The sequence below is a fragment of the Accipiter gentilis genome, chromosome 17 (assembly GCF_929443795.1).
Source record: "Accipiter gentilis chromosome 17, bAccGen1.1, whole genome shotgun sequence".
Classification (NCBI taxonomy): Eukaryota; Metazoa; Chordata; class Aves; order Accipitriformes; family Accipitridae; genus Astur; species Astur gentilis.
The window spans coordinates 30,657,409-30,676,763 of NC_064896.1; the positions used below are offsets into that span (position 1 = coordinate 30,657,409).

The window sequence follows — 19,355 nt, forward strand, 5'->3', positions numbered from 1 at the left end:
GTGTCCCTGGGGTATCCCTGCGTGGTCCCTGTCTGTGCGTCCCCGACCAGGGCTGGGGGGCTCGGGGGTGTCCCTGCGCGGGTGTCCCTGTGTGCCTGTGCCTCTCCGGCTGCTCCAGGGCTGTGTGACTCGGGGGGGGGTGTGGGGGGGGTGGGGTTCCCGCAGCTGTCCCCCCGGGTGTCCCCTGGCCGACAGGCAGACAGGGAGGGGCAGAGCCCCATCCCCACCCCGCGGGGGATTACAAGGGGCTCAGCCCGGCTCTGCCTAATCCCAGGATTACATGGGCTGGGCCTGGCCAGGAGACCAGGGGGGGCACCCAGGGGTGCCCCCCTCAAGGACATTGCACGTGTCAGCTGGAGACAGCAAGGGGGGGCTCCCCAGCAGCATCCACCGGCAGCGCTATGTTCAACGTGTACCCCCACACATGGCCACGGGGTGGCAAGGGAAGCAAACCAGCGGGCCCAAAGCCTCCAGTTTATTGGGGTGACGGGGAGTGGGGGAGGTCAGGCGGTGCCAGTGCCCTGCTGCACGCGCTTGAGGAGCTCCTCGTCCTGCAGCGACAGCTCCGTCAGCTTCTTCCCCATCCTCTCGTGGACCTCCAGGTACTTGGCCACGCAGCGGTCCAGGCACACGCTCTCCCCCTTCGACAGCTCCGCGTCCTTGTAGTGGGGGGGGACGCACTTTCGGTGGCACGCCTGCGTCATCCTGCACGACACCGGCGCCGTCAGCCCCTCGCCGGGCCTGCCACGCGCAACCCCGGGCACCCCCGAGCCCCAGCACCCCAACACCTCCTAAGCCCCCGGGTCACCGCCGCCCCCAGAAGCACCCGGTGTCCCCCACCCTCGGGCATCCCCGGCACCACCCCTCACCCCCAGGCTCCCCCAGCGCCTCCGATACGCCCCAGTGCCTCCCCCAGCCCCAGGCACTCCCAGCACCCTCTGTGCCCCCCGCCCCGGACCCCCCTCCGGGTGCCGCCGCTCTCCCCGGCCGGCCGCACCGGTTGTACATGTCGGCCATCATGTCAACCTCCAGCTCGGCCGCCAGCTGCTGGGCCCGCAGCGGGTCCATGGCGGCCCGGCCCGGACCCGTTCGGCTCCGCCCGGCTCGGCACGCTCTGGTTCGGTTCGGTTCGGGCTGGGGATCCCGCGGCGGCTCCCGGCAGGAACCACGTGGGCGCCCCGCTTCCGCCCACACGCAGGCCCGCCCCGCCCCGCCTCCGGCTTCGGCCAATAGAAGCCAGGAAGGTGGGGGAAGAGGAGGGCGTCCCCAACGCTGATAGGGCGCCGCGGGAGGGGTGGGGGGGTGGGGCCAGCAGTCAAGGAGAGGAGGGGAGGTGGTGGGAGGGGAAGGCGCGCGCTTTGCCAGCCCTTTGCCCCGCAGGGGGCGGGACCAGGGCCGCAGGGGGCGGGGCCGGCACCGCGCCCCGCTCCCGGCCCGGTCCTGGGGGTCACCGCGGGCTCCGTGACCCCCCGTGTCCCCCCCCCCCCCCCGTGTCCCCTGCCCGGCCTGCCCCCCCTGTGTCCCATGTCGCCCCGTGTGTCTGTGTCCCCCATGTCCCCCCGTGACCCCTCTGTTCGCCGTGTCCCCCACGTGCCTATAGCCCCCATGTCCCCTCGTGTGCCTGTGCCCCGCCGTGTCCCCTGATGTCCCCCCATGTCCCCTGATGTCCCCCCGCGTGCCTGTGCCCCCCGTGTCCCCAGATGCCCCCTCGTGTGCCTGTGCCCCCCCCGTGTCCCCTGATGTCCCCCGAGTCTCCCCTGATGCCCCCCCGCGTGCTTGTGCCCCCAAGTCTCCCTGTCGCTGTCGGGGGGAGGTGTCCCCGTCCCCTTGTGCCCCCCCAGGGCCCCGCGGGCTCCCGTGGGGTGTCCCCGGTGTCCGGGGGGAGCGTCGCCGCGTGCCCCTGCCCAGCAGGGTCCCCGTCCGCGTCCCCACGCCTGCCCCACGGGTGGGCGGTGAGTGAAGGCGGCACCTGCCCCCGTCGGGTAAAAATAGCCGCGGGGGGGGCGGGGCGGCGGGAGCGGGGAGCGGCCGGGAGGGTGCGGGAGCCAGGGGTCCGGGAGGGGAATAACGGGGGTCGGGACGGGGGGGGGGGGGGGGGGGCACGACCGGGAGGGGGGCCGGGAGGTCGGGAGGGGGAATAATGGGGGTCGGGGGGGGGTGTCGGGGACGGCACGATGGGACAAGGGGGGCCGGGAGGGGACATGGGAGAGTCGGAATGGGATATGGGGGGGGTCGGGAGTGGATAGAGGGGGCGGAATGGGGATATGGGGGGTCGGTAGGGGACACGGGGTGGCCAGAATGGGTTATGGGGGGGTCGGAATGGGACATGGGGGGTCCGAGAAGGGATATGGGGGCTCGAGAGGGGACATGGGGGGGGCCGGAATGGGATATGGGGGTTGGGAGGCGGAATAATGGGGGCCGGGGGGGGGGGGGGCCGGGGGCAGCAGGATGGGAGAAGAGATGCAGGAGGGGATATGGGGGGGTCGGAATGGGATATGGGGGGGTCGGGAGTGGATACGGCGGGGACGGAATGGGATATGGGGGGGGCGGGAGGCGGAATAATGGGGGCCGGGAGGAGGTGGAGGGGCAGTGGATGGGATGGGGAGGGGTGAGAGGCAGAAGGGGGGGGTTGGCGGTTGGGGGTGGGAAGGAGGAATTGAGGGGGTCGGGATGGGACATGGCGGGGCCGGGATGGGAGAGGGGGGTGGGAGGGTGAATGGGGTGTCAGGAGGGGGGCATGGGAGGTCAGGAAGGGGGTATGAGGGGGGCGGGAAGGATACATAGGGGCCTCAATGGGGGTAATGGGGGGACTGGGATGGGAGGGCAGGAGAGGAATGGGGAGGGTTGGTGTAGGGCATGGGGGAGCTGGAGGAGGGGGGGGGGCAGGCTGGGGTATTGGGGTGTCACGGCGGGGCATGGGGGAGCCTGGGTGGGGAATGTGGGCTGGGCAGGGGCAACAGGGGTGCCCAGGGTGGGGGAGTGGGGGTCCCAGGGCTGAGGGGGCACGGGGACAGGGTCAAGGTGGGGGGTAGTGGGGCTGGGAGGGGCACAGGCAAGCTGTGGGGGGCACCGGGGGGCACCCCAGTGACAGCCCTCTGCCCCTGCAGCAGTGACCGCAGCAGCATGGAGCCCCAGGCAGACGCCAACACCCCCACTCCAGACACCCCCACCCCGGACACCCCCACCCCCAGCACCCCCGGCCCAGGCACCCCCCCTCACCCCCCCGCGGGGCCAGGGGATGGGGCGTCGGGGGAGGGCAGCAGGGAAGCGGGGGCTGACGGGGGCGATGGCCAGGGGCCAGGGGCAGCAGGGGACACAGGGGGACACATCGAGGCGGCTCAGGATGTGGGGGGCGATGCCGGGGCAGAGGCAGCCAGGGGGGCCGGTGGGGGCGCCGGGGCCAAAGCACCGGAGGATGCCGGGAGCAATGCCAAGGCAGCGGCAGACAGGGGTGCCGAGGAGGGCGCCGGGGGGGGGTGCCGAGGAGGGTGCTGAGGAGGGTGCCAGGGGGGGTGCTGCGCAGGGGCCCCAGGAGGAGGCCAGGACGGGGCCGGCAGCAGCAGTCAGCACCCAGGGCCAGCAGGTGAGAGGGGGCACGGGGGTGGCACAGCCAGGGCAGGTGTGGTAGGGCTGGGGACAGGGGTGACGGTGCCAGGGCAGGGTGACGGTGCCCAGTGCCCATGCTGGCAGTGCCAGGAGCAGGGTGACGGTGCCAGGGCAGCGTGACGGTGCCTGTGCTGGCAGTGCCACCCCGGCTGTGCCCGCAGGAGCCCACCTGGCTGCAGGACGAGGAGGACGAGCCGTGGCCCGAGTTCCCCTCCTGCTCATCCCCAGGAGGGGCCACCAGCCCCACGTCCCCCACATCCCCCATGTCCCCCACGTCCCCAGCATCCCCCACGTCTCCCACCTCCCCTGCAGGTAAGGGCAGCCTGCGGGTCACCGCTGCCCCACGCAGTACCCGTGCCCCCCCCATGGGGTCCCATGCAGGTGCCCCATGTCCCCTCCCCGGGGGGGGGGGACACGACCTCCAGCCCCGTGCCCCTGATGGTGCCCTGGGGATGCCCTCCCCCATTTGGGACCCCACCGGTGCCTGGAGGGGATGTGGGTGCCCCCACCCCGGGGTGCCCCCTCCCACCCCACTGACCCCTCCTCTCTCCCTTGCAGCTGGCACCACCGAGGGCTCAGGGAGCGGTGAGAGGTGAGTGTGTGTGGGGGGTGGGCACGGCCCCACGGGTGCCCCGCGGCCGGCCGGCATCAGGGCTGCCCCATAGCCCTGCCCCACCGCAGGCACCCCACAGCCCTGTGCCCTCATGGGCAGCACCCCACAGCCCCGGGCTGGTCCACCTGTTTGTGCCCGTGAGTGGCACCCACAGCGGTGCCCTCACCCCCACCCACGAGGCCACCCTGGTGCCCACAGCATTGCGCCGGTGGAGGGGCGGCGGGGCCAGGCACCCCCCAGGACGACGGGGCTGAGGCCAAGGCCGAGGCCAGAGGGGGTCGGGGGGCGGCCGCATGCGAGTGCCCGGGCACAGGGGCGCAGTGCCATCCTGGAGAAGTTTGGAGGGTGAGAGGGGCCTGGCCCCACGGGGGGGGGGGGGGTAAGGGGGGACCATGGGGCAATGGGACAATGCGGGGGGAATGGGGCAGTGGGGGACCATGGGGCAATAGGGGACATGGAGGGACTGGGGGGCCTGGTCCCATGGGGGGCGTGGGGAGGTGGGGGCCATGGGGCAATGGGGGGCACAGGGGACAGGGGGGGCCATGGGGCAATGGGGGAGGCATGGGGCAACCAAGGACACGGAGGGTCTGGGGGGCCTGGTCCCACGGATGGCGTGGAGGGATGGGGGCCATGGGGCAAGGGGGGGCACGGGGCATTAGGGGTATTGGGGGGGGCATGGGGCAATGTGGGGCTCTGGGGGGGTCGGGGCTGCTGGCCAATGGGGAGCCCCTGGGGCAGATGCCACGGGGGAAATGGGCCAGTGGGGCACGCTGGGGCAAGGATGGGCCAATGGGGGGGTGTCCCCAGGGGCAGGGACTGGTCAATGGGGGGGGTCCCGTTAGGGCAGACAGTGGCCATGGGGAGCCACCGGGAGGGGGAGGCCAAGGGGGGGCCCACTTGGGGGGCAGCAAAGGTCCGGGGGGGGGGGTTGTGGGGTGTGTGGGGTGGCCCACGGTACCCAGCATCGCCCGCAGGGCAGCCACGGGGCCGGCCCCACACCTGAAGCGGACAGGGGGCACCGCCGCGGTGAAGGCCATGCTGCTGGAGTGGTGCCGCGCCAGGACTCGTGGCTACCAGGTGAGAAGGTGGGGGCGGCTGCAGTGGGGCAGACAGCCGCCGTGGGGCAGCCTGACCCCCCTCCCTCCGCGGCAGCACGTGGACGTGCAGAACTTCTCGGGGAGCTGGGGCAGCGGCCTGGCCTTCTGCGCCCTCCTGCACAGCTTCTTCCCTGACGCCTTCGACTACGGCAGCCTGGAGCCCGGTGCCCGCCGGCACAACTTCGCCTTGGCCTTTGCCACCGCCGAGTGAGAGCACCCCCGGCCCTCCCTCCCCTGGGACCCTGTCCCCAGGTGGGCGGCCCCAGGTGACGGTGGTGTCCCCGCAGGGAGCGGGCAGGCTGCGCCCCGCTGCTGGAGGTGGAGGACATGGTGCGGCTGCCGGTACCGGACGCCAAGTGCATCTACACCTACCTGCAGGAGCTGTACCGCTGCCTGGTGGCCAAGGGCCTGGTGAAGACCAAGAAGCGCTGAGGAGGGGTCCCCCACGGACCCCCACCCATGCCATCCCCCCAGGCTTTGTCCCCCAGCAGTAAAGGCTTGCGGTGCCAGGCTGCAGCGGCCTCATCTCTCGGTGGAGGGGACACACACGACGCGTGGGCACAGGGACGCTGGCACCGAGCAGGTGTCTGGGGGATTGGCGTGAGCTGGCAGCGGGGTGGGCGCAGCCCTGTCACTGTCCCACCGCCACTGCAGAGGGGACGGGCAGGCGTGGTGGCACCCCCCCAGGGCTGCACCTCCCCGCTGCCCCCCCTCCCCCCCCCCGTCCCAGTGAGGCATCAGAGGGCCAAAGCGGGAGTGGGAGTCAGTTTATTTAACTCGGTTCAGGGTGGGGGGGGGTGACCACTGTAGGGTGCCAGGACCCCCATGCCCAGGCTCCAGCACCATGGCGGGGGCGATGCCAGGGCCAGCCCCGGCTGGCACAGAGAGGCAGGGGGGAAGCCGGGGTGCCCCTGGGACCCCCCCAGGAGCCCCCAGGTGCAGGGGGCTCAGGGGCCAGGGGGGTCGGGCCGCCGCTCAGCGTGGCGTCGGGTGTGTTCCTCCGCCCGGCGCCAGAAAACCTGGGGCTGGTCCTGGAGCTCACAGGCCAGATCCTGCCGCAGCACCCGCTGGGGGTCTGGGCTGTCCAGCAGCAGCAGCAGGTCCTGCAGCACTGCAGGCACCGGGAGAGGGGGGGTGTCAGGGCGGGCACCCCCTTCCGCCGTGTGCCCCCCTGCCGAGATGCCCACCTTGGACAGCACGGGTGGTGGGCACCCAGTGCTGGGTGGAGGTGAGGGGCTGGCAGACGCGGCCGTTGGAGTCCACGCCGGGGTGGTAGATGCTGGTGCGGAGGGTGACGCGGGGGGGGGGCCAGTGGGTGGTGGGGGGAGAAGGTCAGCTCGAAGCGGAAGGCCCCTGCGTTGTATGGGGGGTTGTTCTGCCGTGGTAAGGGGGGACACTTCAGACACTCCCTGCCGCAGCGTCCATTGTAGGGGACACACACACCCCCCTGTCCCAGCCTTGATCCCCAGTGCCCCCCGTGGAGTCCGCCCCCCAGCCTGAGCCCCCCCAGGAGGGGAATCCCCACCCAGTGCCCCCACCCCAGGACCCCAAGGTCCCCACACCGTGTCCCCAGTGGGACCCTCCCCCATGTTGCCCTGATAGGGGCACCCACTCAGTGCCCCCAGGCGACTCCCCAGGGCCCCCCCCCCCCCCGTGCCCCCAGGCGCCCATTTCCCCTCCAGGTCCCCTGTGCCCCCGTAGTCCCCCATGGCCCCGCCCTCGCCCCCCGGTCCCCCGCCCCCCGTGCCCGGGGGACCTCCCTGCATCCCCAGCCCCCGGCTCCCCAGGGCCCCTCCCGCTCCCGGGGACCCCCCAGATCCCCCGCTCCCGCGGACCCCCCCGTGCCCCCCGCTCCCGGGAATCCTCCCAGCCTCCCTGTTCCCGGGACCCCCCCCGCTCTGGGACAACCCCCCCAGCCCCCCCCCCCGCTCCCGGGGACCCCCCCCGGACCCCCAGCGCCCCACGCCCCACGCACGGGCAGCAGCAGCCCCCCCCACCGCCGCAGGTCCCCCTCCAGCGGCCGCAGCTCGCGCGCCCCGTCCCACTGCCGCGCCTCCGCCAGCTCCTGCACAGGGGCGGGTCAGGGGGCGGGGCCGGGCCGGGCCGCGTCCCACGGGCGGGGCCGCCGCCCAGCCACGCCCCGTGGCAGAGCCGTCCCCGACGGGGAAACGAAACCGGAGTGCAGCCCCGGCAACCCCCCGCACCCCGGCAGCGGACACCCTCCGCACCGGTACCGCCGACCCCCGCCCCGGCACCGCCCCCCCCCCCTCCCCGCACACCCCTCCCCCGGCAACCCCCCGCACCCCAGTACCGGGACCCTTCGGCCGCCCCCACCCACACCTCGGGGCTGGCACCGCTCGGTGCTGACACCAGGACACACCCCCCCCCCCCCCCCCGGTACCGCCACTGCCCCGCGCTCCCGGTCCAGACCCCCGGTGCCGGTGCCGATACGGGGGTACGGCCCCGCCCCCCCCCCCGAGCCCCCGGTGCCCCCGCCCACCTTGGCGATCCTGGCGGCCATGGCCCCCAATGCCCGCTGCCGCTGGGCGGGGCTCTACCAGGCCACGCCCACGGGGAGGTGGGGCAATCTGATCCAGCCCCGCCCCAAGGGCGGGGTTCGGGGGTGGGGCCAGACAGGCCTTGGGCATCCTGGGGCCATAGAGATGGGGGGGATGAGGGGCCAGACAGGCCTTGGGCGGCCTGGTGCCACAGAAGTTGGCAGTGAGTGGCCAGACTTGCCCCATGCAGCCCTGGGCAGGGCAGCTCTGTCAGGGTGGGAGGCCCAGAGCTGTCCCTGCCCCGGGGCTTGTTGAGAGGAGGGGCAAGGGCAGCCTGCCCCACAGCTGGCTGCCCAGAGGCAGTAGGTTGGGCCTTCCTACTTCTGGGGTGGGAGGGCTCCTCGGGGACTCCACACCCCCAAATCTCAAGCCTGGCACCAGTCAGAGAAGATCACGGAGTTGATGTAAGAGGGGCCAGACTCTCCTGGAGCAGCCCAAGGGGCTGAAAAGGTGTGGGGCAGGCAGGCTCCCACGTCATCCCCATGCTGTCGGGGCGGGGGTGTACTGAGGACCTCCCTTGGCCGGCGCTGGAGGGCCGAGGGACTGGGTGGTCCCTACCCCACCTCAGGCAGCAGAGAAATGTGGAGGGAGGGACGGACCTGGGGGGGGGGGGTCACCCGACCTGGGCCTCCCCTCAGGTCACCGGGGGATCAGAGGAACAAGGATCAGGCACTTGAGCTGGAGCCTGAGTGGCGAGAGACTGCCCCTTGTCACCACAGGGGCCATAGAGGGAGGGCGGTTGAGTGGCTACAGCACCCCACCCCACCTCCCCAAGGGTCCCTGTCCCAGTGGGTTTGTCCTCCAGTGCCAGGAGCAGAGCCAGGCTGGAGGGGGCGGGGGGGCCCCATCCTGCCACGGGCGCCTGCGCCCAGCCCGCCCCTCCTGGCTGCCCTGGGCCCCCCCAGCTGCCAGCCCTGCTGATTTACGGGAAGCCTCGGCAGCCACCCACCGCCCTCCTTAATCTTTAACCAGGCAGGGCCGGATCCGGCCAGATCCCCCACGCACCCAGCTGGACACGCAGGCACCCGACCCGCCGGGCACCCAGGTGGGCCTGGGGTGCTGCCTTCTCCCACCCCCAGCTCCCCGGAGGGGGTGTCAGACCAGGGGCACCCCTGGGTGGGGGTGCATAGGGCAGGGGGGTACAGGCAATGTAGGGAATGGGGGTGCAGGGTGCCGGGGTGGGGTGGGAGGGTGTTGGGTGCCAAGGTGGGGTGCTGGGAGCTGGGGTGGGGCTGCTGGGTGCCCGTCAAGCCCTTGACCCGTACTTGCCCACCAGAACGGCCACCATGACGCTCTGGCTGCCCCTGGTGTGGCTGGTGGCCACAGCCACAGCCACTGTCACCCCGGTAAGTGTGGCCCAGGGACGTGGGCTTCCTGCACCCAGGTCCCCCCATGCCCACCCTCACCTGAATCCCCCACCTGGGCACCCCTGTGCCCCCCCTCACCCAGGTCCCCGTGCCCAGGTGCCCACGGCAGAGGCCTCTTCCAGGTTGCTGCAGCTGCACAGACAGCACCCGATGCTGCTGGTGTCCCCCCATCCTGCCCCAGGCTTGCTGGGGGATGTGGGGTCACCTGAGCTGCCTGCGCCCACCACCCATGCCCACCCCGAGGAGCTGCCCAGCTTGGATGTCCCCCTTAAGGCTACAGAGCCCCCCAGCCCCAACGCGCCTGAGGGAGCACCCGAGGAGCCGGGCACCTTGACCAACAGGAGCACAGCAGCACCCACAACAAGCACCACCCAGGGCCCCCCTAGCACCCTGGGCACCAGCGCCCCGCCGTGCCCCGGGGATGAGGAGCCGGCCGAGGTCTGCGGGGTGCCCACGGGGGAGCAGCAGGCAGCCGTGGCCGAGGCGCTGGGCACCTTCGCCCTCCGCTTCTACCAGCACATGGCGGAGGCTGCCCAGCCTGATGCCAACCTGCTCTTCTCCCCCATCAACATTGCCATGGGGCTCTCGCACCTCCTGCTGGGTGAGAGGCTGCCTGTGGGCATCAGCACTGACACTGCTGTGGGCATCGCTGTGGGCTCTGCCATGGGCTCTGCTATTGGCACTGCTGTGGGCACTACCATGGGCTCTGCTGTGGGCACTACCATGGGCTCTGCTGTGGGCTCTGCTATCGGCACTGCTATTGGCACTGCTGGGGGCCCCACCATGGGTTCTGCTATTGGCACTGCCGTGGGTACTGCACTCGTCATCGCTACAGGCACTGCCATGGGCACCACCTGTGCCCCCAGGTTGTCCCAGCCTGGAGCAGCAGGTGCACCCACGGGCACCTCGCTGAGCTTCCCCTCTGCCCACAGGCACCCGCGGTGAGACCCGTGAGCGCCTGGGTGCCATCCTGGCATACCCACCAGAGCTGGCCTGTGTGCACGGTGCCCTGCAGCAGCTTGCCGACGCACCCGGCCTCTTCTCCGCCGTGCAGATCTTCCATGACCCAGGTGAGGTGGGCACCCAGGCGCTGGCAGGGCCTCCGACACCAGGCAGGCACAGGGCTGACGCCAGCCATGCCACCGGGCAGAGCTGCGCCTCCGGCCACGCTTCCTCAATGAGTCGTGGCACTTCTACCGCGTCCGCCCACGGACACTGAGTGGCAACGAGAGCCTGGACCTGCTGCACATCAACGAGTGGGTGCGCGAGGCCAGCCGGGGGCTGCTGCCCAGTCTCCTGCCCACACTGCCCCCCCAGCCCCACCTGCTGCTGCTCAGCGCCGTCCACCTCCAGGGTACGGCGCCGGCGATGGGATCTGCCCCAGGGCTTGGCTCGGGGACCTGCCCCGGGATCCGGCATGGGGCTGAGCCCGAGGTCGCCCCACCTGGCCCCCCGGGTCCCCTCTGTCCCCTGCAGCCCTGGTGCCATGTCCCCACAGCTGCCTGGCGCACGCCGCTGGAGGTCAAGCAAACGGTGCCGCTGCCCTTCCTGCGCCCCGGGCGCCCCCCCCGCCTGGTGCCCACCATGACCAGCAAGAAGTACCCGGTGGCCTCCTTCATCGATCCTCACCTGCAGGTCCAGGTATCCCCCCCCCCCACCAGCCCAGACCTCGCTGCCTGGCACTGGGAGGGTGGGCTGTGACGTCGCTCCCTTGGCACATGATGGGGGTGGTATAACAGGGTGTGATGTCACTCAGGTGGCACTGGAGGGGATGCCAGTCTGTGATAGCACTCCCCTAGCACTGGGTGGGGGGAGGCTGTAATATCAGTCCCATGGCACCTGGGGAGGACGCCAGGCTATGATGTCACTCCCCTGGCACTGAGGGGGGCGCAGGCTGTGACCTCAGTCCCCTGGGAGTGGGAGGGATGCCAGGCTGTGATGTCACTCTGGTGGCACCAGGAGGGATGCCAGGCTGTGAGGTCACTGCCGTGCCACTGGGGGGGTTGCCAGGCTCTGACGTCACTGCGGCAGCACTGGGGCTTGCCAGGCTGTGAGGTCACTGCTGTGGAACTGGGGGGGAGCTTGCCCAGCTCTGACGTCACTGCGGCTGCACTGGGGGGGTGCTGGGCTCTGATGTCACTGCAGTGGCCCTGAGCGCCAGGGACCATCCCACAGGTGGGGCGGCTGGAGCTGAGCGAGGGCCTGAGCCTGGTGGTGCTGGTGCCGCAGGGGCCCCTGGGGGCGCTGGGGCCCCTGGAGCGGGCACTGGACCCCCCCACCTTCCTGGGGCTGCTGCGGCGGGCGGCCCGCACCCCGCTTCAGGCCACCGCCCTAGCCCTGCCTCGCCTGCGCCTCGACCTCGCCCTGGACGTGGTGGCCATGGTCCACGACATGGGTAAGGCCACCGATACCCTCCCCACCCCAGGGCCTGCGCGTGACATCACTGCTTGGGCTGGGTGGGCTTGGCATGCTGTCACTTCCTGCGCGGGAGGTGATGTGCAATGACATCACTCCCTGCAGGACGTCACTGGCCCCTCCCCAGTCCCTATGTGGGTCCCTTTCCCCAGGGGCCCTAACATCCCCAGGGGCCCCCACGCCCCCAGGGGCCCCATATTACCCCTGCTGTCTCTGGTGTCCCCGATATCCCCCATCTCCCCGGTGTCCCATGTCCCTTCATGTTTCCCAGTTCCCCCCATTGCCCCCTTGCCCCTGATGTCCCTGGTGTGCCCCTGGTATCCCCCACATCCCACATGTCACCGAAGCCCCCCAGTTTCCCCCATGCACCCCTCGGTGTCCCCGTGGGGTTGGTGCTGAGAATGGATGCCGCAGACTACGGGCTGTTCCTGGACGCGGAGCTGTGCGGGCTGGCGCAGGGCCCAGCGGTGGCAGTGGACGCAGCGAGGCACCGGGCGGTGCTGGTGCTGGACGAGGCCGGCGTGGAGGCGGCGGGCGCCATGGCCACCTCGGTGGCGCGCACGGTCCTGCTGCTGGATGCCCTGCGCCCCTTCCTCTTCGTCCTCTGGCACGATGCCGGCGCCGTCCCTCTCTTCATGGGCCGCCTCAGCGACCCCCAGCCCTGACCCCTGCCCGCACCCCGGCCCCTGCCTGCCCGCCTGCTGCCCCCCACTGTCCCCCTGCTTCGTCTTCTCCCTCCTTCCCTCCAGCCCTTCTTCCCTCTCTCCCTGGTGTCTCCCACCCCTCCTTCCCTTGGCCCTCCATCCCTCTTTTTTTTCCCTCCCTCCTTCCCTCGTCCCTCCCTCCTTCCCTTCTTACCTCCCCCTTCCAACCACCCTCCAGCCCCCATCCTTCCCCCTCTTTTCCCTCCCTCCATCCTCCCTCATCCCTCCCTGCTTCCCTTACTACCTCCCCTCCCCTCCCTCCCTCCAGTTCTCCCTCTCTCCCTCCCTCCTTCCCCACCTCCTCCCAATCTCCCCACCCCTTCCTCCCCCACCTGCCCCCCTTTCCCTCCCCCATCTCCCCACCCTTCACTCCCCACCCCACCCCACAGGGCAGGATGGGGTCCCTGCCCCCTGCCCCCGTGCCTCAGTTTCCCCATCAGCTCGAGGCCTGAGGCCCCAATAAATGCACTGACCACTGCACGGCTCCTGCATGCAGGGAGGGGACGGGACAGCCCAGGCACTGGGGGGGCAAGTTGGGGACTATCGGGAATGCCCCCATCCACGTCAGGGTGCCCACAGGGGCCCCGGCTGCATGCCAGGCATCACCCCAGGGTGCTAGGGCTGAGCCAGGGGAGGTGGCAGCACTGGGGGCAGGTGACACCCAGCACCTTCCTAAAAAAAAAAAAAGCCTTTATTGCCCTAGAAAAGCCCCCACAGCTCCCGCGTGCTGGTGACGGGCACCGTGCCCCCCCAGGGGGGCACCGGCTGGCACCAGGTGCTCTCAGGGCACTGGAGGAGGCACGAAGGTGGGGGGGCACCCACCACTGCCAGCACCCCAGCACAGGTGCCTGCCGGGGCAGGGGTACTGCTGGGTGGGGGTGCCCCCAACATGCCCCTCAGTCCCAGCCGTTCTCCTTCACCATGTGCGACATCTCGATGATGAACTTCCCCTCCTTGTACTTCTGGCTGCTCTCGAAGGCCTGCTCCTGGGGGGAGGCAGCGTGAGACACCCCCCCGCCCCCGATGGGGTGCCACGCCGCTGCCCAGGCCCTGGGGTTGGGGTGCCTAGGGGTTCTGGCTTCACCATGGCTTTGGGGTGCCCAGGCTGATGCCCACAGCAAAGTTTTGGGGAGCCCAGGGTGGTGTCCACATTATGGGTTTGGGGTGCCCAGACCAGGGATTTGGGGTGCCTGGGGCAGCGCCCACAGGGTGGGCTCAGGGTGCCCCAAGTGGTGCCCACAGTAGGGGTTAGGGTGCCCGAGGCAGCGCCCGCAGCGGGGTAGGGGTGGCGGGCATGGGGGCACTCACGTATTTCCAGCCCAGGGTGGTCTTGCAGCTCTGGCAGAAGATGTCGGCCACCGAGTGCAGCCCCGTCAGCAGCAGCCGCTGCTCCGCCGGGCCACAGCCCACGTTCACCCTGCGCCCGCAGAGCAGGGGGGGGGGTGTCTGCCACCGGCATGGCGCAACCTGGCATGGCACAGCCCGGCACCGCCAGGACAGCGGCCCTGGGTGATTCCCTGGTGCCCACGGCCCAGGACCCCCCCCCGCTGTCCCCCCACCCTGGGCCCGTGGCCACTGTCCCTGGGGTGCCCGGCAGTACTCACACGGAGTTGAACAGGTAGGCACGGCCATGGCTGCCCTGGAAGGACTGTGGGGACATGGCACGAGTCACTGGCTTGGCCCTGTGTCCCCTGGGCCACCCGCGTCCCCCCGCCCCACTGCATTGCCACCATGCAACACGCCAGCCCGGGGACACCGTGGGGGGATGCTCACCACCCTGGGGACACCATGGGGGGACACTTCCCACGCCAGTGGCACCACGGGGGAGATGCTGGCTGTCCCAGTGCCACCGTGGGAAGAAGCTCACAGCCTCTGGGACATCATCGGGGGGACCACGACGCGCGGTCACTGTCCCAGGGCCACCTTGGGAGGAAGCTGACTGCCCTGGGGACACCACAGGGTGATGGTCGCTGACCCGGGGCCACCCCAGGGCCACCGCAGGGGACGGACGGATGGACGCTGGCTGTCCCAGCCGCCCCGTGGGGGACAGCTGGCCGGCCGGAGGGTTGGTGGGCACCTTGGAGATGAGCTCCTCGTGCCTGGCCAGGTGGGCCCGGCAGTGGACACAGCTGTAGGTGCGGTGGGAGCGGGGCAGGTAGCTGTGGAAGGTCCTGGGGGGCAGGTGGGCGGCAGGGGGCAGGCGGCGCCGGGGGGGGGGCATGGTGGGTGGCAGGGCCCCGGGAGGGCGCGGGGGGGCAGGGGGCACCGTGCACCCCCCGCAGAGCCGCTCGCAGGGGAAGCAGCGCAGCAGAGTGCCGAGAGCCGTCGTTCCTCTCGCGCAGAGGTCGGGGGGGCACCGCTGCCCCGGGCCCCCCCAGGTGAGAAGGAGGTGGAAAAGGGGGGCGGCCTGCAAAGGGTTAAAGGGGGCAGTGAGGGGGGGGCACTGCCTGGGCCCCCCTCCCCAATACCCCCAGCTCTTCGCCCCGCCCCCCCCCCCCCCCCCGCTGCCAGCTGAGACCGGGCCAGCTCATCACAGGAGTGAGGGGCAGCACGGTGGTGGCACCACCCCGTCCCTGCTGTCCCCAGGGAGACCCGGGGGGGGGGCCCTCAGAGAAAGCGGGGGCAGAGGGGGACGAGGGTCTGGGGAGAGGATGAGGGGGTGTGTGTCCTCCTAAGCGGGATCTGGGGTTCCTCCTAAAAGGGTCTGGGAGTCCGGGGGGGTCTCGGGGGGAAAAATGGGGGTCCCGGGGAGGATCTTGGGGGTCCGGGGGGGCGTGGGGGTCCCGAGGGGATAATGGGGGTCCCGGGGGAGATATTGGGGGTCCCGGGGAAGTGGCGGTCCCGGGGGGACAACGGGGGTACCCGGGGACGATATTGGGGTCCCGGGAAGGGAGGACGGGGCGCTGGGGGGGGGGGCACTGTCAGGAGTGCCGGCAGGCACGATGGGGTCCCGAGGTGGGGTACCGGGTGCCGGGGGGTGCCGGGGGGCTCCGGGAGCCACTCACCGCCTGCCGCTGTCCCCGCTGCCGCCGCCGCTGCCGCTGTCCCCGGGGCGGGCGCCGGGCGGGGGCACCGGGCGGCCGCGGGGGGGGGCAGGGGCGGGGGGGGGGGGGCCCTGCGTGCCCGGGGACTGCATCACGGCACCGTGACTCATCCCGCGCCGCCGTGACGTCACCGCCCGCACCCCACTGCCGTGACGTCACCGCCCGGCACCTCCGACGTCAGCCGCGCCGCCGGGGACGCGCTGCGGGGGCCGGCGCCCCTCGGCACCCCCGGCCCCCCCCCCCCCCGCCCCGCAGTCACGCCCGGGGCGCACGCAAATGAGATGCAAATCAGGCGGGGGGAGGGAGTGGGGGATGCAAATGAGATTCAAATGACCCCGACACCCCTGCCGACGGATCCGGTGGGGGGCCCGCTCTAATGAGATGCAAACGAGACGAAGGGATGCGGGGCGCGCTCCCAGGGCGGTATGCAGATTAGATGTAAATGAGCGCCGGGGAGCAGCGACAGGCCCGGACTCCGCCCCCCGTACGTGATACGTCACGCCGGCGGCCCCGCGCGGCTGCCATGGCAACCGCCTCCGCAGCTCCCCCCGCCCGACGGGCCGGGCGCGCCTCTTGACCTCACTTCCGGCGCAGCCTCGCCGGCCCGGAAGCGCAGCAGCCCCGGTAAGTAGGTGGGTAAGGGCTGCGCGGACGGGGGGGGGGAGGGGGAGGTACCGGCGGGTGCCATGGCAACGGCTTGAGGGCGGGGAGGAGCCGGGACCCCCGTACCGGGCGGGGCGGAGTGGGTATGCAAAGCGGGGGCAGAGCCTGGCGGCTTCGGGGGATGGCCCCGGCCCCGCCGCACACCCGCCGCCCTCCCCGCAGCGGGCAGGCGAGGCCCGGTGGCGCGTCATGGCGGACGACGGTGGGGAGGAGAAGAAGCAGGTGGCCAAGTTCGAGCTGGAGCGGGAGACCGAGCTGCGCTTCGAGGTGGAGGCCTCGCAGATGGTACAGCTGGAGCTGCTCACTGGCATGGCCGAGGTCTTCGGCACCGAGCTCACCCGCAACAAGAAGTTCACCTTCGACGCCGGCGCTAAGGTGGCCGTCTTCACCTGGCACGGCTGCACCGTCCAGCTCAGCGGCCGCACCGAGGTGGCCTACATCTCCAAGGACACCCCCATGCTGCTCTACCTCAACACCCACACAGCCCTGGAGCAGATGCGGCGGCAGGCGGAGCGGGAGGACGAGCGGGGGCCCCGTGTCATGGTGGTGGGACCCACCGACGTGGGTAAGTCGACCGTGTGCCGCTTGCTGCTGAACTATGCCGTGCGCCTGGGGCGCCGGCCCACCTTCGTGGAGCTGGACGTGGGCCAGGGCTCCGTCTCCATCCCTGGCACCATGGGCGCTCTCTACATTGAGCGGCCGGCCGACGTGGAGGAGGGCTTCTCCCTCCAGGCCCCGCTCGTCTACCACTTCGGCTCCACCACGCCCGGCACCAACATCAAGCTTTACAACAAGGTGAGTGCAGGGACCCTCTGGTGGAGGCGGGGGGGGGGGGTCTCACCCCAGGGACGGGCCTAGTTTAGAGCCGGGCTCCAGAGCTCCTGGCCTGCCTGGGATCGTCCCACTGCTTTTGCCACCATAGAAAACTTGGGTGCATCCCTGCCCCGAGCGCTGTGCCCGATTCTGGGCACTGCAGCTCAACAGAGACATAGGGAGGGCTCAGGCAGTGAGGGGAGAGGCATATGGGAGATGTTGGAGGGGCTGGAGGAGCCCCCTGAGGAGGGGAGAAGCTCTTCAGCCTGGAGAGGAGGAGCGGAGGGACCGTGACTGAGGCACTTAACAGGCTGTGAGTTGTGGCTGGCTGCAGAGGGCAAAGCCAGAGCTGCAGGTCACACCGAGCGAGCTCAGCCCATGGGGCTCCCTAGCTGAGAGGGGAGCAGAGCGCAGCCATGGGCACAGTCTGATCACTCTCATGTGGAGCCAGTGTTAGCCAGAGCACGGTGGCTGTCACCGCATGGCATCCCTCCCCTGCAGGGACCCCCTATTTCCTGCTGCCCGCAGCCTGGCTCTCTGTTTATGGAAACCCACGTGGCAAGAAGCCCAAGAAAAACCTGAAGATGCCCAAAAAGCTGACCTGAATTCCCAGGGTCCTCCCACCGCTGCTGTTTGGTGACAGAGACCCCTGCTCGGCTGAAGGGTGCTGCAGCCCTGCACTGTCCTTGCCCTGGCAGCCCTCGAGACAGCAAAGTGACTCTCCTGCTGCAGCTGAGCACGCTTAAGTGCTTGTAACACATTTTAGGAATGGCTTCGGCCTCCTGCATGGCAAATCACCCCTTTGCAGCTATTGCTTGAGGGTGGGGAGGGGAGGAAAGGGGTTTCATCACAGGTGGCTGCCCAGGAACCAGGTATCACTCCTGTGCTTTAGCAGTAAGCAACTGAGCACATTAGGGACAGTGCAGAGGATTGCCGTGTCCCCGAGGAGTCGGACAGGGCCTGGCACACTGGCCTCCTGCCCTTCCGATGCTGTTTGGTGGCTGCCCGTTTTCGCCCCCGAGCTTCTCGCCCAGTCACAGCTAGCGCGGTGCCACTGCAGGAATCGAGGCTTTGGGGGTATTGAAGGAGGTGGGGATGGCATTAGAGAGACCCATCTGAGGTTTGGAGATGCGGGTGCCCCAAAAAGGCCACTCCGTCCTGATACTTCTGCCCCATCTCCCCCGCAGATCACATCCCGCCTGGCCGACGTCTTCAACCAGCGCTGCGAAGTGAACCGCCGCGCCTCGGTGAGCGGCTGTGTCATCAACACCTGCGGCTGGGTGAAGGGCTCAGGTTACCAGGCGCTGGTGCACGCCGCCTCCGCCTTCGAGGTGGATGTGGTGGTGGTGCTGGACCAGGAGCGGCTCTACAACGAGTTGAAGAGGGACCTGCCCCACTTTGTGCGCACCGTCCTGCTGCCCAAGTCCGGCGGGGTGGTGGAGCGCTCCAAGGACTTCCGGCGGGAGTGCCGAGATGACCGCATCCGCGAGTATTTCTATGGTTTCCGGGGCTGCTTCTACCCTCACGCCTTCGACGTCAAGTTCTCCGACGTCAAGATCTACAAGGTGGGGGCTCCCACCATCCCGGACTCCTGCCTGCCCCTGGGCATGTCGCAGGAGGACAACCAGCTGAAGCTGGTGCCGGTGACACCGGGGCGGGACATGGTGCACCACCTGCTGAGCGTCAGCACCGCCGACAGCCCTGACGACAACATCTCCGAGACCAGCGTGGCCGGCTTCATTGTCGTCACTGGCATCGACCTGGAGCGCCAGGTCTTCACTGTCCTCTCCCCTGCTCCTCGGCCCCTGCCCAAGAACTTCCTCCTCATCATGGACATCCGTTTCATGGACCTCAAATAGAGGAGGAGCTGGAACCAGGCATCCCGGGCAGCAGCGGCGGGCAGCTGCCCGTGCCCCCTCCCTCCTCTTCCTCGGCGGCGGGCAGCTGCCCTGCCCTGTGCCCGCTGGCCTTGCCCCCTCTCGCCTGCCAGCCTGGCGGGACTCTCCTCGGTTTTATGCCTTTTATAACGTTTGTTATTAAATCTCGAAGCTTTTCGCTGGTTGGTGCGTGTCTGCCCGGCCGTGGGGGGGCGCCCCGGGGGCGGGGCGAGGCTGGGCGGGGCCACCTGCTAGGGAGGGGGCGGCAGAAGCCAAGCCCCCGGCGAGGGGCTCGGCCCCAGAGCAGGGCTGTACCGGGGAAGCGTGGGGGCCCGGGCCCGCGGCCCCCCCCGTCCCTCCGCAGTGCGCAGCGCCGATTCGTGTGTGGGTCCCCCTTCCCCCCCCCCCCATCGCGGGGTGGCACGCTCCGCGCATGCGTCCTTCCACGCCCAGAGCCGCCTGTGCACACGCCCCTCAGTGACGCATGCGCGCCCCCGGCCTCCCCGCCTCCCTCCTGAGGTGCATGCGCGTCGGCCTTTCCGGGCGGTTCCCCGTGCGGCGGCCAATGAGGAGCGGCGGCGGGGGCGCGCGCGGCCGG

General features: G+C 70.7%; 6 protein-coding genes across 6 annotated transcripts; 3 read left to right on the forward strand and 3 right to left on the reverse strand.

Annotated features, from left to right (window-relative positions):
- Positions 1-460: 460 nt before the first annotated feature.
- On the reverse strand, positions 461-1,204 carry TIMM10 (translocase of inner mitochondrial membrane 10). Its single transcript, XM_049820213.1, has 2 exons — positions 998-1,204; positions 461-705 (listed from the first exon to the last, which is right to left on the reverse strand). The coding sequence occupies exons 1-2, from the start codon at positions 1,066-1,068 to the stop codon at positions 504-506; spliced, it is 273 nt and encodes a 90-aa protein (XP_049676170.1). The 5' UTR covers positions 1,069-1,204; the 3' UTR covers positions 461-503.
- Positions 1,205-1,740: 536 nt separating this feature from the next.
- Positions 1,741-5,819, forward strand: SMTNL1 (smoothelin like 1). Its single transcript, XM_049820205.1, has 8 exons — positions 1,741-1,952; positions 3,108-3,583; positions 3,768-3,918; positions 4,165-4,198; positions 4,418-4,564; positions 5,194-5,296; positions 5,372-5,523; positions 5,604-5,819. The coding sequence occupies exons 2-8, from the start codon at positions 3,239-3,241 to the stop codon at positions 5,746-5,748; spliced, it is 1,077 nt and encodes a 358-aa protein (XP_049676162.1). The 5' UTR covers positions 1,741-1,952; positions 3,108-3,238; the 3' UTR covers positions 5,749-5,819.
- Positions 5,820-6,068: 249 nt separating this feature from the next.
- Positions 6,069-8,868, reverse strand: LOC126047045 (ubiquitin-conjugating enzyme E2 L5-like). The gene is given in 5 exon segments (XM_049820212.1): positions 6,069-6,427; positions 6,504-6,624; positions 6,626-6,691; positions 7,292-7,381; positions 7,817-8,868. Coding segments are annotated over 5 exon segments (462 nt in total). The 5' UTR covers positions 7,838-8,868; the 3' UTR covers positions 6,069-6,263.
- SERPING1 (serpin family G member 1) lies at positions 7,411-12,837 on the forward strand. Its single transcript, XM_049820197.1, has 9 exons — positions 7,411-7,546; positions 8,847-8,919; positions 9,151-9,220; positions 9,338-9,842; positions 10,174-10,311; positions 10,392-10,595; positions 10,740-10,882; positions 11,417-11,636; positions 12,071-12,837. Exons 3-9 carry the CDS (start codon positions 9,161-9,163, stop codon positions 12,319-12,321), a joined length of 1,521 nt encoding a protein of 506 aa, XP_049676154.1. The 5' UTR covers positions 7,411-7,546; positions 8,847-8,919; positions 9,151-9,160; the 3' UTR covers positions 12,322-12,837.
- A 206-nt stretch (positions 12,838-13,043) lies between these two features.
- Positions 13,044-15,929, reverse strand: YPEL4 (yippee like 4). The gene is made up of 6 exons (XM_049821398.1): positions 15,893-15,929; positions 15,366-15,475; positions 14,438-14,767; positions 13,965-14,008; positions 13,669-13,777; positions 13,044-13,346 (listed from the first exon to the last, which is right to left on the reverse strand). Exons 1-6 carry the CDS (start codon positions 15,927-15,929, stop codon positions 13,257-13,259), a joined length of 720 nt encoding a protein of 239 aa, XP_049677355.1. The 3' UTR covers positions 13,044-13,256.
- On the forward strand, positions 15,928-18,935 carry CLP1 (cleavage factor polyribonucleotide kinase subunit 1). Its single transcript, XM_049820198.1, is given in 4 exon segments — positions 15,928-15,973; positions 15,976-16,028; positions 16,230-16,862; positions 18,068-18,935. Coding segments are annotated over 4 exon segments (1,404 nt in total). The 3' UTR covers positions 18,740-18,935.
- Positions 18,936-19,355: the final 420 nt, after the last annotated feature.